Consider the following 12,807-nt stretch of genomic DNA (forward strand, 5'->3'; position numbering starts at 1 on the left):
ACATGTTAGTGTTGTAACCATGGAGATTCTGTGTTTGAAGCTGTGTGACCAGTCACTTCCTGCTTCCTGGAGGTCTGTTTCCTGTCCTGGGAGGAGTTAAGCCTCAGACAGGTGGGTTAAGACAATTTAACAAATGTTTTTTCATTACATTTTAATATCATGTTGATGCCATCAGTTCTGTATTTAAATCTTGAATTGATGCCATGGGTTCTGTATTTAAATCTTGAATTGATGCCATGGGTCCTGTTGCAGATTGAGATCGACAACACATAAAATATCAATTTTATCCACTCTTAAATCAAATGTTTTTATCTTACTCTCTTCTTAGAAGCATCCCTTCTATTTGTAGTAAAATACATCCCCTTTATCAAATTAAAATCAAATGTATTTATAAATCACTTTTTACATCAGCAGATGTCACTAAGTGCTATACAGAAACCCTGCCTAAAACAACAAGTAATGCAGATGTAGAAGCACTGTGGCTAGGAAAAACTTCCTAGAAAGGCAGGAACCTAGGAAGAAACCTAGAGAGGAACCAGGCTCTGAGGTGTGGCCAGTCCTCTTCTGGCTGTGCCGGGTGGAGATTTTAAGAGTACATGGCCATTAAGGTCAGATTGTTCTTCAAGATGTTCAAACATTCATAGATGACCAGCAGGGTCAAATAATAATCGCAGTGGTTGTAGAGTGTTCAACATGTCAGTACCTCAGGAGTAAATGTGAGTTGGCTTTTCATAGCCGAACATTCAGAGGTTGAGACAGCAGGTCTGGAACAAGGTAACACGCCTGGTGAACAGGTCAGGGTTCCATAGCCGCAGGCAGAACAGTTGAAACTGGAGCAGCAGCATGGCCAGATGGACTGGGGACAGCCAGGAGTCATCAGGCCAGGTAGTCCATGCTAGCACTAGCGTAATATGATCACATTTTCTGGTTCTAGTGAAGATTCTAGCAGCCGTGTTTAGCAATAACTGAAGTTTATTTAGTGATTTATCTGGGTAGCAGGAGAGTAGAGCATTGCAGTAGTCTAATCTAGAAATGACAAAAGCATGAATTAGCTGCATCATTTTTGGAGAAAAAAAATCTGAATTTTGCCCTCCCGGGTGGCGCAGTGGTCTAAGGCACTACATCGCAGTGCTAGCTGTGCCACCAGAGATTCTGGGTTCAAGCCCATTGGGCGGTGCACAATTGGCCCAGCGTTGTCTGAGTTAGGGAGGGTTTGGCTGGCAGGAATATCCTTGTCTCATCGCGCACTAGCAACTCCTGTGGCGGGCCGGGCGCAGTGCACGCTGACCAGGTCGCCAACTATTTTGTCCAAGTTTAAAAGTAAAACATTTGCCGCCATCCACTTCCTTATGTCTGAAACACAGGCTTCCAGGGTAGGCAATTTTGGTGCTTAACCATGTTTCATCGAAATGTCCAGCTGTGTGTCATCCGTATAGCAGTAAAGTTGACATTGTGTTTCTGAATGACATCACCAAGAGGTAGAATATATAGTGAAAACAATAGTAGTCCTAAAATGTAACCTTGAGGAACACCGAAACTTACCATTGATTTGTCAGAGGACAAACCATCCACAGCGACGAACTGATAACATCTAAACCAGGCAAGAATTTGTCCCTGCAGATCAATTAGGCTTTCCAAAAGAATGTGGTGATCGATGGTGTCAAAAGCAGCACTGAGGTCTAGGAGCATGAGGACAGATGCAGAGCCTGGGTCTGACGGCATTTAAAAGTCAATTTACTCAGTACAGAGTTCAGTGTGTCAAATTGGAGGGCCTGTTGTCCGGACTTCTGGCAGTCTATATGGGGGTGCCACAGGGTTCAATTCTCGGGCCGACTCTTTTCTCTGTATACATCAATGATGTCGCTCTTGCTGCTGGTGATTCTCTGATCCACCTCTACGCAGACGATACCATTCTGTATACTTCTGTCCCTTCTTTGGACACTATGTTAACTAACCTCCAAATGAGCTTCAATGCCATACAACTCTCCTTCCGTGGCCTCCAACTGCTTTTAAATGCAAGTAAAACAAAATGCATGCTCTTCAACCGATCGCTACCAGCACCTGCCCGCCCGTCCAGCATCACTACTCTGGAGGGTTCTGACTTAGAATATGTGGACATCTACAAATACCTAGGTGTCTGGTTAGACTGTAAACTCTCCTTCCAGACTCACATTAAGCATCTCCAATCCAAAATTAAATCTAGGATCGGCATCCTATTTCGCAACAAAGCATCCTTCACTCATACTGCCACACACACCCTCGTAAAACGGGCTATCCACCGATCCTAGACTTCGGCGATGTCATTTACAAAATAGCCTCCAACACTCTACTCAGCAAATTGGATGCAGTCTATCACAGTGCCACCCGTTTTGTCACCAAGGCCCCATATACTACTGTTGTGTCTTTGGCTATGCCGGATTAAGTGATATGAAATGCTATTCTATAAGATATTTTCTCTGTAATTAATATTACCTGATTGAGCTAATCATGTAAATGTAAATAACTAGAAAGTCGGGGCACCACAAAATAATATTTATAGAGCTGTTATCTTCCGAATAAACTCTTAAAGACCTAGTAATATTTTACATCAATAGCAGTCAATATAAATCGTCACCTTATTTCAGTCTCATCTGAAAGTTGTAAATTCTTCTTCATGAACCCTGGCTAACAAGTTGAATCAGCAATACAAAATTGGGTTTATTTGTTAACTATTTACTAAATAGGGGTGGCAGGGTAGCCTAGTGGTTAGAGCGTTGGACTAGTAGAAGTACTCCAGATATAACAAACTGACCCTAGCCCCCCGACACATAAACTACTGCAGCATAAATACTGGAGGCTGAGACAGGACAACATGATGCTGCCATCCCCGTGCTTCACGGTTGGGATGGTGTTCTTCGGCTTGCAAGCCTCTCCCTTTTTCCTCCAAACATACCGATGGTCATTATGGCCAAACAGTTCTATTTTTGTTTCATCAGACCAGAGGACATTTCTCCAAAAAGTACAATCCTTTCGCGCCCAGGCTCTGTCGTAACCAGCCGCGACCGGGAGGTCCGTGGGGCGACGCACAATTGGCCTAGCGTCGTCCGGGTTAGGGAGGGCTTGGTCGGTAGGGATGTCCTTGTCTCATTGCGCACCAGCGACTCCTGTGTTTCCTCCGACACATTGGTGCGGCTGGCTTCCGGGTTGGATGCGCGCTGTGTTAAGAAGCAGTGCAGCTTGGTTGGGTTGTGTATTGGAGGATGCGTGACTTTCAACCTTCGTCTCTCCCGAGCCCGTACGGGAGTTGTAGCGATGAGACAAGATAGTAGCTACTAAAAACAATTGAATACAAAGAAATTGGGGAGGAAAAGGGGTAAAAAAAAAAAGAAAATGTGCAGTTGCTAACCGTAGTCTAGCTTTTTTTATGGCGGTTTTGAAGCAGCGGCTTCTTCCTTGCTGAGCAGCCTTTCAGGTTATGTCGATATAGGACTTGTTTTACTGTGGATATAGATACTTTTGTACTTTTGTACCTGTTTCCTCCAGCATCTTCACAAGGTCCTTTGCTGTTGTTCTGGGATTGATTTGCACTTTTTGCACAAAGTACGTTCATCTCTAGGAGACAGAACGCCTCTCCTTCCTGAGTGGTATGACGGCTGCGTGGTCCCATGGTGTTTATACTTGCGTACTATTGTTTGTACTTATGAACGTGGTACCTTCAGGCGTTTGGAAATTGCTCCCAAGGATGAACCAGACTTGTGGAGGTCTACAATAGTTTTTTCTGAGGTCTTGGCTGATTTATGATTTCTTTTGATTTTCCCATGATGTCAAGCAAAGAGGCACTGAGTTTGAAGGTAGGCCTTGAAATATATCCACAGGTACACCTCCAATTGACTCAAATTATGTCAATTAGCCTATCAGAAGCTTCTACAGCCATGACATCATTTTCTGGAATTTTCCAAGCTTTTTAAAGGCATAGTCAACTTAGTGTATGTAACTTCTGACCCACTGGAATTGTGATACAGTGAAATAATCTGTCTATAAACAATTGTTGTGTAACGATTCTCGTCCTCTTCTGAGGAGACGTAGTAAGAAGGATCGGAGGACCAATGAGCAGCGTGGTCAGTGTCCATATTGTATTTATTATATGAACACAAAACAAAAACGAGAACGAAACGAAACAGTCCTGAACGGTGAAATACAAAACACAGAGCAGAAAATAATCAAACACGAAACACAGGTGAAAAAAGGCTACCAAAGTATGATTCTCAATCAGAGACAACTAACGACACTAGAAACTAGAAAACCAAACATAGACAACCCACCCAACTCACGCCCTGACCATACTAAAACAAAGACATAATAAAAGAACTAAGGTCAGAACGTGACATGTTGGAAAAATTACTTGTGTCATACACAAGTAGATGTCCTAACCGACTTGCCAAAACTATAGTTTGTTAACAAGACATTTGTGGTGGATGAAAAACGAGTTTTAATGATTCCAACCTAAGTGTATGTAAACTTCCAACGTATTATTTGCCTCGAAGCGAGCAAGCGAGCATAGAAGTAGTTTTCCCTTTGTAGTCTGTAATGGTTTGCATGCCCTGCCACATCCGACGAGCGTCAGAGCCGGTGTCGTACGATTCAATCTTAGTCCTATATTGACGCTTTGCTGGTTGTCGGAGGGCATATTGGGATTTGTTATCAGCTTCCGGGTTAGAGTCCCGCTTCTTGAAAGCGGCAGCTCAAGCCTTTAGCTCAGTGCGGATGTTGCCTGTAATCTATGGCTTCTGGTTGGGGTATGTACGTACTGTCACTGTGGGGACGACGTCATCAATGCACTTATTGATAAAGCCAATGTCTGTGGTGGTATACTCCTCAATGCCATCGGAGGAATCCCGGAACATATTCCTGTCTGTACTAGCAAAACATTCCTGTAGCTTAGCATCTGCTTCATCTGACCACTTTTTTATAGACCGAGTCACTGGTGCTTCCTGCTTTAATTCTTATATTATTATGCGTAGGTCATCGATTTTATTTTTCTCTGCCTTCTCGTCATGCAAATGACGGATCTGGGCCTGTTCCCGGGAAAACAGTATGTCATTCACGTCAGGCTCGTTAAAGGAAAGGTATTCTGCCAGTTCGTGGTCAATAATCGCAGTTCTGATGTCCAGAAGTTATTTTTGGTTATAAGAAATGGTAGCAGCAACATTATGTACAAAATAAGTTTAAAAAATAAATGACAAACAACGCAAAGAAACAAACAAAAAAACACAATTGGATAGGAACATGTAAAATGTGTCTTCACTATTATTGTTCAATGTAGTAAAAATAAAGGCAAACCTTGAATGAGTAGGTGTGTCAACCTTTGACTGGTACTGTAGGCCGATAGTTACAAACAAATCCAGGTAAAAGTTAGACTTTTTCAAGAGAGGCTTTATTACCGCCACTTTTTAGTGAGTTTGGTTCACATCCGACAGTTAGGGAGCCATTTATTATGTTCAACAGAGGAGGGCCAAGCACAGGAAGCAGCTCTTTCACTAGTTTAGTTTAGGGTCCACAATGCAGCTAGAAGGTATGACTATTTTCATGAATTGGTCAAGAGATACTATTGTTCCTTGGTCCAGGCAGTTTATTTTTATTTCACTAGGCAAGTCAGTTAAGATCACATTCTTATTTACAGTGACAGCCTAGGAGCAGTGGGTTAACTGCCTTGTTCAGGGGCAGAACGACAGAGTTTTACCTTTCGGTTACTGGCCCAATGCTCTAACCACTAGGCTACCTGCCACCCCAGTTCAGTGATACTATTAAACTATTGGTCCTAGGTCCTGGCAGTTCAGAGCAGACTCAGGACAACTGATTCCATGTCGCCTGTCTGTCTCTCTCTCCAGGAGGAGTGGCTGTAGCTGTGTGTCTGTGGTGGAGCGGCAGACACAATCTGCTGCAGTACTTACTGTGTAAAGCTCCCAGAGACAAACCAGGTAGGTTGGGGGTCATTTAGTCACATGTACTATGCGATAACAATAGGATCTGTGATGTTAAAAAAGATCCTGAGTTTGTATTCAAGTGTCTGATCTAGGATCAGTTTTATCATTGAGATTATTACAAATATAATTACATGGACAGGGGTGAACTGATCCTAGACTCTGAAAGGCTTTATGAATACAGGCCCTTCTACTGTATGTCAGTATATTACCAGAATGTTCTGGGTGTAGTATATGTTCATGACCAGCAGGAGGCCAGCAGTGTTGCAGCTTTAAAAATGTTTATGAAAAAAAATGTTTTTACCTTTATTTAACTAGACAAGTCAGTTAATAAGAACACATTCTTATTTACAATGACGGCCTACCAGGGAACAGTGGGTTTATTGCCTTGTTCAGGGGCAGAACGACAGAACGATTTTTACCTTGTCAGCTCGGGGATTCAACCCAGCAACCTTTCAGTTACTGGCCCAACGCTCTAACCGCTAAGCTACCTGCCGCCCCAAAAGTAGCTTCTCATCATGTTGTCTCTTTGTTCCAGACCCGGAGCCCAAGCCTGATGCGTTGTGGCCTAATGCCCAGGAGATCCTGTGTTCTGCTGTTAGCAGCTGTACTAGACACATAACTCTGGGACTGGTTACTGGACTGGTCACTGTCTGGGACAGACACTTAGGTGAGTTCACTGTGCACACAGTTACCTAAATGTTACACTAAATATCTGTGTGGCCCTTTCTGAAAAGACTGCGCATGCACAATAATGTTGAGATTGATGAAGTGTCCAGTTCTAAATCAGACCTTTGGTAAACCTGTGTACGCGTGAACGAGCATTAAAACTCTGCTTGGAAAACAATAACACCCTCATTTGCTGTGTGCTTTGGAAGTATTGGAATTAGGCCAAGACAGTATCTAAGGAAATATCAATTCATGGTGAACTTGATCATGTCTTTGGAGGGGTTGGCATGTTTCCTTTTGCACTGACATTTATTTTGCACTGACATTTGCTGTAGCCTGTCTGTCTGTTTCTGAAAGACTAAAATAATTGCACTGTCACGCCTTGGTCATTGTATTTTGTGTTTTCGTTATATATTTGGTCAGGCCAGGGTGTGACAGGGGTTTATGTTATTGTATTTCGTATTGGGGTTTGTAGTATTTGGGATCGCGGCTGATTAGGGGTGTTGTATAGGCTTGGCTGCCTGAGGCGGTTCTCAATCAGCAGTCAGGTGATTCTCGTTGCCTCTGATTGGGAACCGTATTTAGGTAGCCTGAGTTTCGCTTTGTCTTTCGTGGGTGATTGTTCCTGTCTCTGTGTAGTGTTCACCAGATAGGCTGTATTAGGTTGGTGGGTGATTGTTCCTGTCTCTGTGTAGTGTTCACCAGATAGGCTGTATTAGGTTGGTGGGTGATTGTTCCTGTCTCTGTGTAGTGTTCACCAGATAGGCTGTATTAGGTTGGTGGGTGATTGTTCCTGTCTCTGTGTAGTGTTCACCAGATAGGCTGTATTAGGTTGGTGGGTGATTGTTCCTGTCTCTGTGTAGTGTTCACCAGATAGGCTGTATTAGGTTGGTGGGTGATTGTTCCTGTCTCTGTGTAGTGTTCACCAGATAGGCTGTATTAGGTTGGTGGGTGATTGTTCCTGTCTCTGTGTAGTGTTCACCAGATAGGCTGTATTAGGTTGGTGGGTGATTGTTCCTGTCTCTGTGTAGTGTTCACCAGATAGGCTGTATTAGGTTGGTGGGTGATTGTTCCTGTCTCTGTGTAGTGTTCACCAGATAGGCTGTATTAGGTTGGTGGGTGATTGTTCCTGTCTCTGTGTAGTGTTCACCAGATAGGCTGTATTAGGTTGGTGGGTGATTGTTCCTGTCTCTGTGTAGTGTTCACCAGATAGGCTGTATTAGGTTGGTGGGTGATTGTTCCTGTCTCTGTGTAGTGTTCACCAGATAGGCTGTATTAGGTTGGTGGGTGATTGTTCCTGTCTCTGTGTAGTGTTCACCAGATAGGCTGTATTAGGTTGGTGGGTGATTGTTCCTGTCTCTGTGTAGTGTTCACCAGATAGGCTGTATTAGGTTGGTGGGTGATTGTTCCTGTCTCTGTGTAGTGTTCACCAGATAGGCTGTATTAGGTTGGTGGGTGATTGTTCCTGTCTCTGTGTAGTGTTCACCAGATAGGCTGTATTAGGTTGGTGGGTGATTGTTCCTGTCTCTGTGTAGTGTTCACCAGATAGGCTGTATTAGGTTGGTGGGTGATTGTTCCTGTCTCTGTGTAGTGTTCACCAGATAGGCTGTATTAGGTTGGTGGGTGATTGTTCCTGTCTCTGTGTAGTGTTCACCAGATAGGCTGTATTAGGTTGGTGGGTGATTGTTCCTGTCTCTGTGTAGTGTTCACCAGATAGGCTGTATTAGGTTGGTGGGTGATTGTTCCTGTCTCTGTGTAGTGTTCACCAGATAGGCTGTATTAGGTTGGTGGGTGATTGTTCCTGTCTCTGTGTAGTGTTCACCAGATAGGCTGTATTAGGTTGGTGGGTGATTGTTCCTGTCTCTGTGTAGTGTTCACCAGATAGGCTGTATTAGGTTGGTGGGTGATTGTTCCTGTCTCTGTGTAGTGTTCACCAGATAGGCTGTATTAGGTTGGTGGGTGATTGTTCCTGTCTCTGTGTAGTGTTCACCAGATAGGCTGTATTAGGTTGGTGGGTGATTGTTCCTGTCTCTGTGTAGTGTTCACCAGATAGGCTGTATTAGGTTGGTGGGTGATTGTTCCTGTCTCTGTGTAGTGTTCACCAGATAGGCTGTATTAGGTTGGTGGGTGATTGTTCCTGTCTCTGTGTAGTGTTCACCAGATAGGCTGTATTAGGTTGGTGGGTGATTGTTCCTGTCTCTGTGTAGTGTTCACCAGATAGGCTGTATTAGGTTGGTGGGTGATTGTTCCTGTCTCTGTGTAGTGTTCACCAGATAGGCTGTATTAGGTTGGTGGGTGATTGTTCCTGTCTCTGTGTAGTGTTCACCAGATAGGCTGTATTAGGTTGGTGGGTGATTGTTCCTGTCTCTGTGTAGTGTTCACCAGATAGGCTGTATTAGGTTGGTGGGTGATTGTTCCTGTCTCTGTGTAGTGTTCACCAGATAGGCTGTATTAGGTTGGTGGGTGATTGTTCCTGTCTCTGTGTAGTGTTCACCAGATAGGCTGTATTAGGTTGGTGGGTGATTGTTCCTGTCTCTGTGTAGTGTTCACCAGATAGGCTGTATTAGGTTGGTGGGTGATTGTTCCTGTCTCTGTGTAGTGTTCACCAGAGGCTGTATTAGGTTGGTGGGTGATTGTTCCTGTCTCTGTGTAGTGTTCACCAGATAGGCTGTATTAGGTTGGTGGGTGATTGTTCCTGTCTCTGTGTAGTGTTCACCAGATAGGCTGTATTAGGTTGGTGGGTGATTGTTCCTGTCTCTGTGTAGTGTTCACCAGATAGGCTGTATTAGGTTGGTGGGTGATTGTTCCTGTCTCTGTGTAGTGTTCACCAGATAGGCTGTATTAGGTTGGTGGGTGATTGTTCCTGTCTCTGTGTAGTGTTCACCAGATAGGCTGTATTAGGTTGGTGGGTGATTGTTCCTGTCTCTGTGTAGTGTTCACCAGATAGGCTGTATTAGGTTGGTGGGTGATTGTTCCTGTCTCTGTGTAGTGTTCACCAGATAGGCTGTATTAGGTTGGTGGGTGATTGTTCCTGTCTCTGTGTAGTGTTCACCAGATAGGCTGTATTAGGTTGGTGGGTGATTGTTCCTGTCTCTGTGTAGTGTTCACCAGATAGGCTGTATTAGGTTGGTGGGTGATTGTTCCTGTCTCTGTGTAGTGTTCACCAGATAGGCTGTATTAGGTTGGTGGGTGATTGTTCCTGTCTCTGTGTAGTGTTCACCAGATAGGCTGTATTAGGTTGGTGGGTGATTGTTCCTGTCTCTGTGTAGTGTTCACCAGATAGGCTGTATTAGGTTGGTGGGTGATTGTTCCTGTCTCTGTGTAGTGTTCACCAGATAGGCTGTATTAGGTTGGTGGGTGATTGTTCCTGTCTCTGTGTAGTGTTCACCAGATAGGCTGTATTAGGTTGGTGGGTGATTGTTCCTGTCTCTGTGTAGTGTTCACCAGATAGGCTGTATTAGGTTGGTGGGTGATTGTTCCTGTCTCTGTGTAGTGTTCACCAGATAGGCTGTATTAGGTTGGTGGGTGATTGTTCCTGTCTCTGTGTAGTGTTCACCAGATAGGCTGTATTAGGTTGGTGGGTGATTGTTCCTGTCTCTGTGTAGTGTTCACCAGATAGGCTGTATTAGGTTGGTGGGTGATTGTTCCTGTCTCTGTGTAGTGTTCACCAGATAGGCTGTATTAGGTTGGTGGGTGATTGTTCCTGTCTCTGTGTAGTGTTCACCAGATAGGCTGTATTAGGTTGGTGGGTGATTGTTCCTGTCTCTGTGTAGTGTTCACCAGATAGGCTGTATTAGGTTGGTGGGTGATTGTTCCTGTCTCTGTGTAGTGTTCACCAGATAGGCTGTATTAGGTTGGTGGGTGATTGTTCCTGTCTCTGTGTAGTGTTCACCAGATAGGCTGTATTAGGTTGGTGGGTGATTGTTCCTGTCTCTGTGTAGTGTTCACCAGATAGGCTGTATTAGGTTGGTGGGTGATTGTTCCTGTCTCTGTGTAGTGTTCACCAGATAGGCTGTATTAGGTTGGTGGGTGATTGTTCCTGTCTCTGTGTAGTGTTCACCAGATAGGCTGTATTAGGTTGGTGGGTGATTGTTCCTGTCTCTGTGTAGTGTTCACCAGATAGGCTGTATTAGGTTTCACGTTCCGTTTGTTGGTTTTTTGTATTTATCGTTATTTCATGTACCGTCACTTTTTTCATTAAAGACATGAGTAACCACCACGCTGCATTTCGGTCCGACTCTCTTTCAACAAACGAAGAACGCCGTTACATGCACATTGTTGTGGACCTGTAAAAATACAGTTTGAATTCAAGAATGTTTTGTCTCGGCCTTAGGCCTATACATCACGGTGGCAAGGCATATGAACTAACAGGTTATAGAGCAAACAACGCAACACAGGTTGGAATATGGCTTTTATTTCTGTCTTGGCTTCCCCAGTGATTTTACCCAGGCATCGCTACTGGTTCCACCTGATGGCGAAACTGGAGTTGCATCGCATCTGCTTCATGCACAAATTCATGTTGTTTCCATGACCAGAGAAAGGGTAGTGGTGCATGGGTAAATTACAACCTATGTTTTGTGATGAATTTTGTTTGCTCTGTAATCTGTTTGTTCATATGCCACCGTGGTATATAGGCCTAAGGCGGAGACAATAAGAAGACATAGTGGCTGAATAAAGAGAGCAACCTCTGTCCGGTGGAGTCCACAAAGCATATTGCATGTAACAAACAGTTACATGACCTACAACACGGTCAAGCAAGTTAATGTTACCGCAAGTCACAAAGAAAACAGGAGCTGCCTCCGGCACCTACTGGTAGAGAAACGCCAACGCCAATCCTCCTCTCTTTCATGTTGACGAAACGGTCTATGACTCTGTCATACAGTACACACTTTTATTTTGTTGTCCAAGGCTACCTGGCTAAAATGCTTGCTCGCTAGCCTAACTTCCTTTCATGGGCAAGTTAGCTAGTTTAATGAAAAGCATGAACTGGTGCACACCCAGAGAAAATGATTTAGTGTAGAGGTGCTGATTAACGGAGAATAACCTGGAAGCTATGAAAACAAAGACAGTTGCACACTCCATATACAGTGGGGAGAACAAGTATTTGATACACTGCAGATTGCAGGTTTATAGGTAATGAGTGGAGAACAGGAGGGCTTCTTAAAGAAAAACTAACAGGTCTGTGAGAGCCGTAATTCTTACTGGTTGGTAGGTGATCAAATACTTATGTCATGCAATAAAATGCAAATGAATTACTTAAAAATCCTAATGTGATTTTCTGGATTTTTGTTTTAGATTCCATCTCTCACAGTTGAAGTGTACCTCTGATAAAAATTACAGACCTCTACATGCTTTGTAAGTAGGAAAACCTGCAAAATGGGCAGTGTATCAAATATTTGTTCTCCCCACTGTATATATAAAACCTCCCAGTAACTTTTTAGGTAAAAAACAACCAACGTAGGGCCTCCAGAGTGACGCAGTGCACGCTGTCACGGTTGCCAGGTGCACGGTGTTTCCTCCGACACATTGGTGCGGCTGGCTTCCGGGTTAAGTTGGCATTGTGTCAAGAAGCAGTGCGGCCTGGTTTGGTTGTGTTTCGGAGGATGCACGGCTCTCGACCTTTGCCTCTCCTGAGCCGTATGGGAGTTGCAGCGATGAGACACGACTGTAACTTCCAATTGGGTACCATGAAAAAAGGGTTAAAATAAAATAGATGGGGCCTCCCGGGTGGTCTAGGGGACTGCATCACAGCGCAAGCTGTGCCACCAGAGACTCTGGGTTCAGCCCAGGCTCTGTCGCAGCCGGCCGCGACCGGGAGGTCTGTGGGGACTGCATCACAGCGCTAGCTGTGCCACCAGAGACTCTGGGTTCAGCCCAGGCTCTGTCGCAGCCGGCCGCGACACAATTGGCCTAGCGTCGTCCGGGTTAGGGAGGGCTTGGCCGGTAGGGATATCCTTGTCTCATCGTGCACCAGTGACTCCTGTGGCGGGCCAGGCGCAGTGCATGCTAACTAAGGTCGCCAGGTGCACTGTGTTTCCTCTGACACATTGGTGTGGCTGGCTTCCAGGTTGGATGCGCGCTGAGCAATCCCGTATCCGGGAGCGTAATCATAGCCTCAAGCTCATTACCATAACGCAACGTTTCCTATTCATGAAAATCGCAAATGAAATAAATATAT

The 12,807-nt window shown here is 44.5% G+C and overlaps 1 protein-coding gene across 6 annotated transcripts in view; it reads left to right on the forward strand.

Moving 5' to 3' along the window:
• Positions 1 to 12,807, forward strand: part of LOC109883160 (WD repeat-containing protein 93) — a 45,172-nt gene that overhangs the window by 13,672 nt on the left and 18,693 nt on the right. For all 6 annotated transcript variants that reach the window (XM_031817575.1, XM_031817576.1, XM_031817571.1 and 3 more), the window contains exons 8-10: positions 41 to 111; positions 5,868 to 5,957; positions 6,499 to 6,630. In XM_031817575.1, coding sequence (XP_031673435.1) covers positions 41 to 111; positions 5,868 to 5,957; positions 6,499 to 6,630 — 293 coding nt within the window. The remainder of the gene's footprint in view (positions 1 to 40; positions 112 to 5,867; positions 5,958 to 6,498; positions 6,631 to 12,807) is intronic.

This window comes from Oncorhynchus kisutch, unplaced genomic scaffold, assembly GCF_002021735.2.
Source record: "Oncorhynchus kisutch isolate 150728-3 unplaced genomic scaffold, Okis_V2 scaffold1076, whole genome shotgun sequence".
Classification (NCBI taxonomy): Eukaryota; Metazoa; Chordata; class Actinopteri; order Salmoniformes; family Salmonidae; genus Oncorhynchus; species Oncorhynchus kisutch.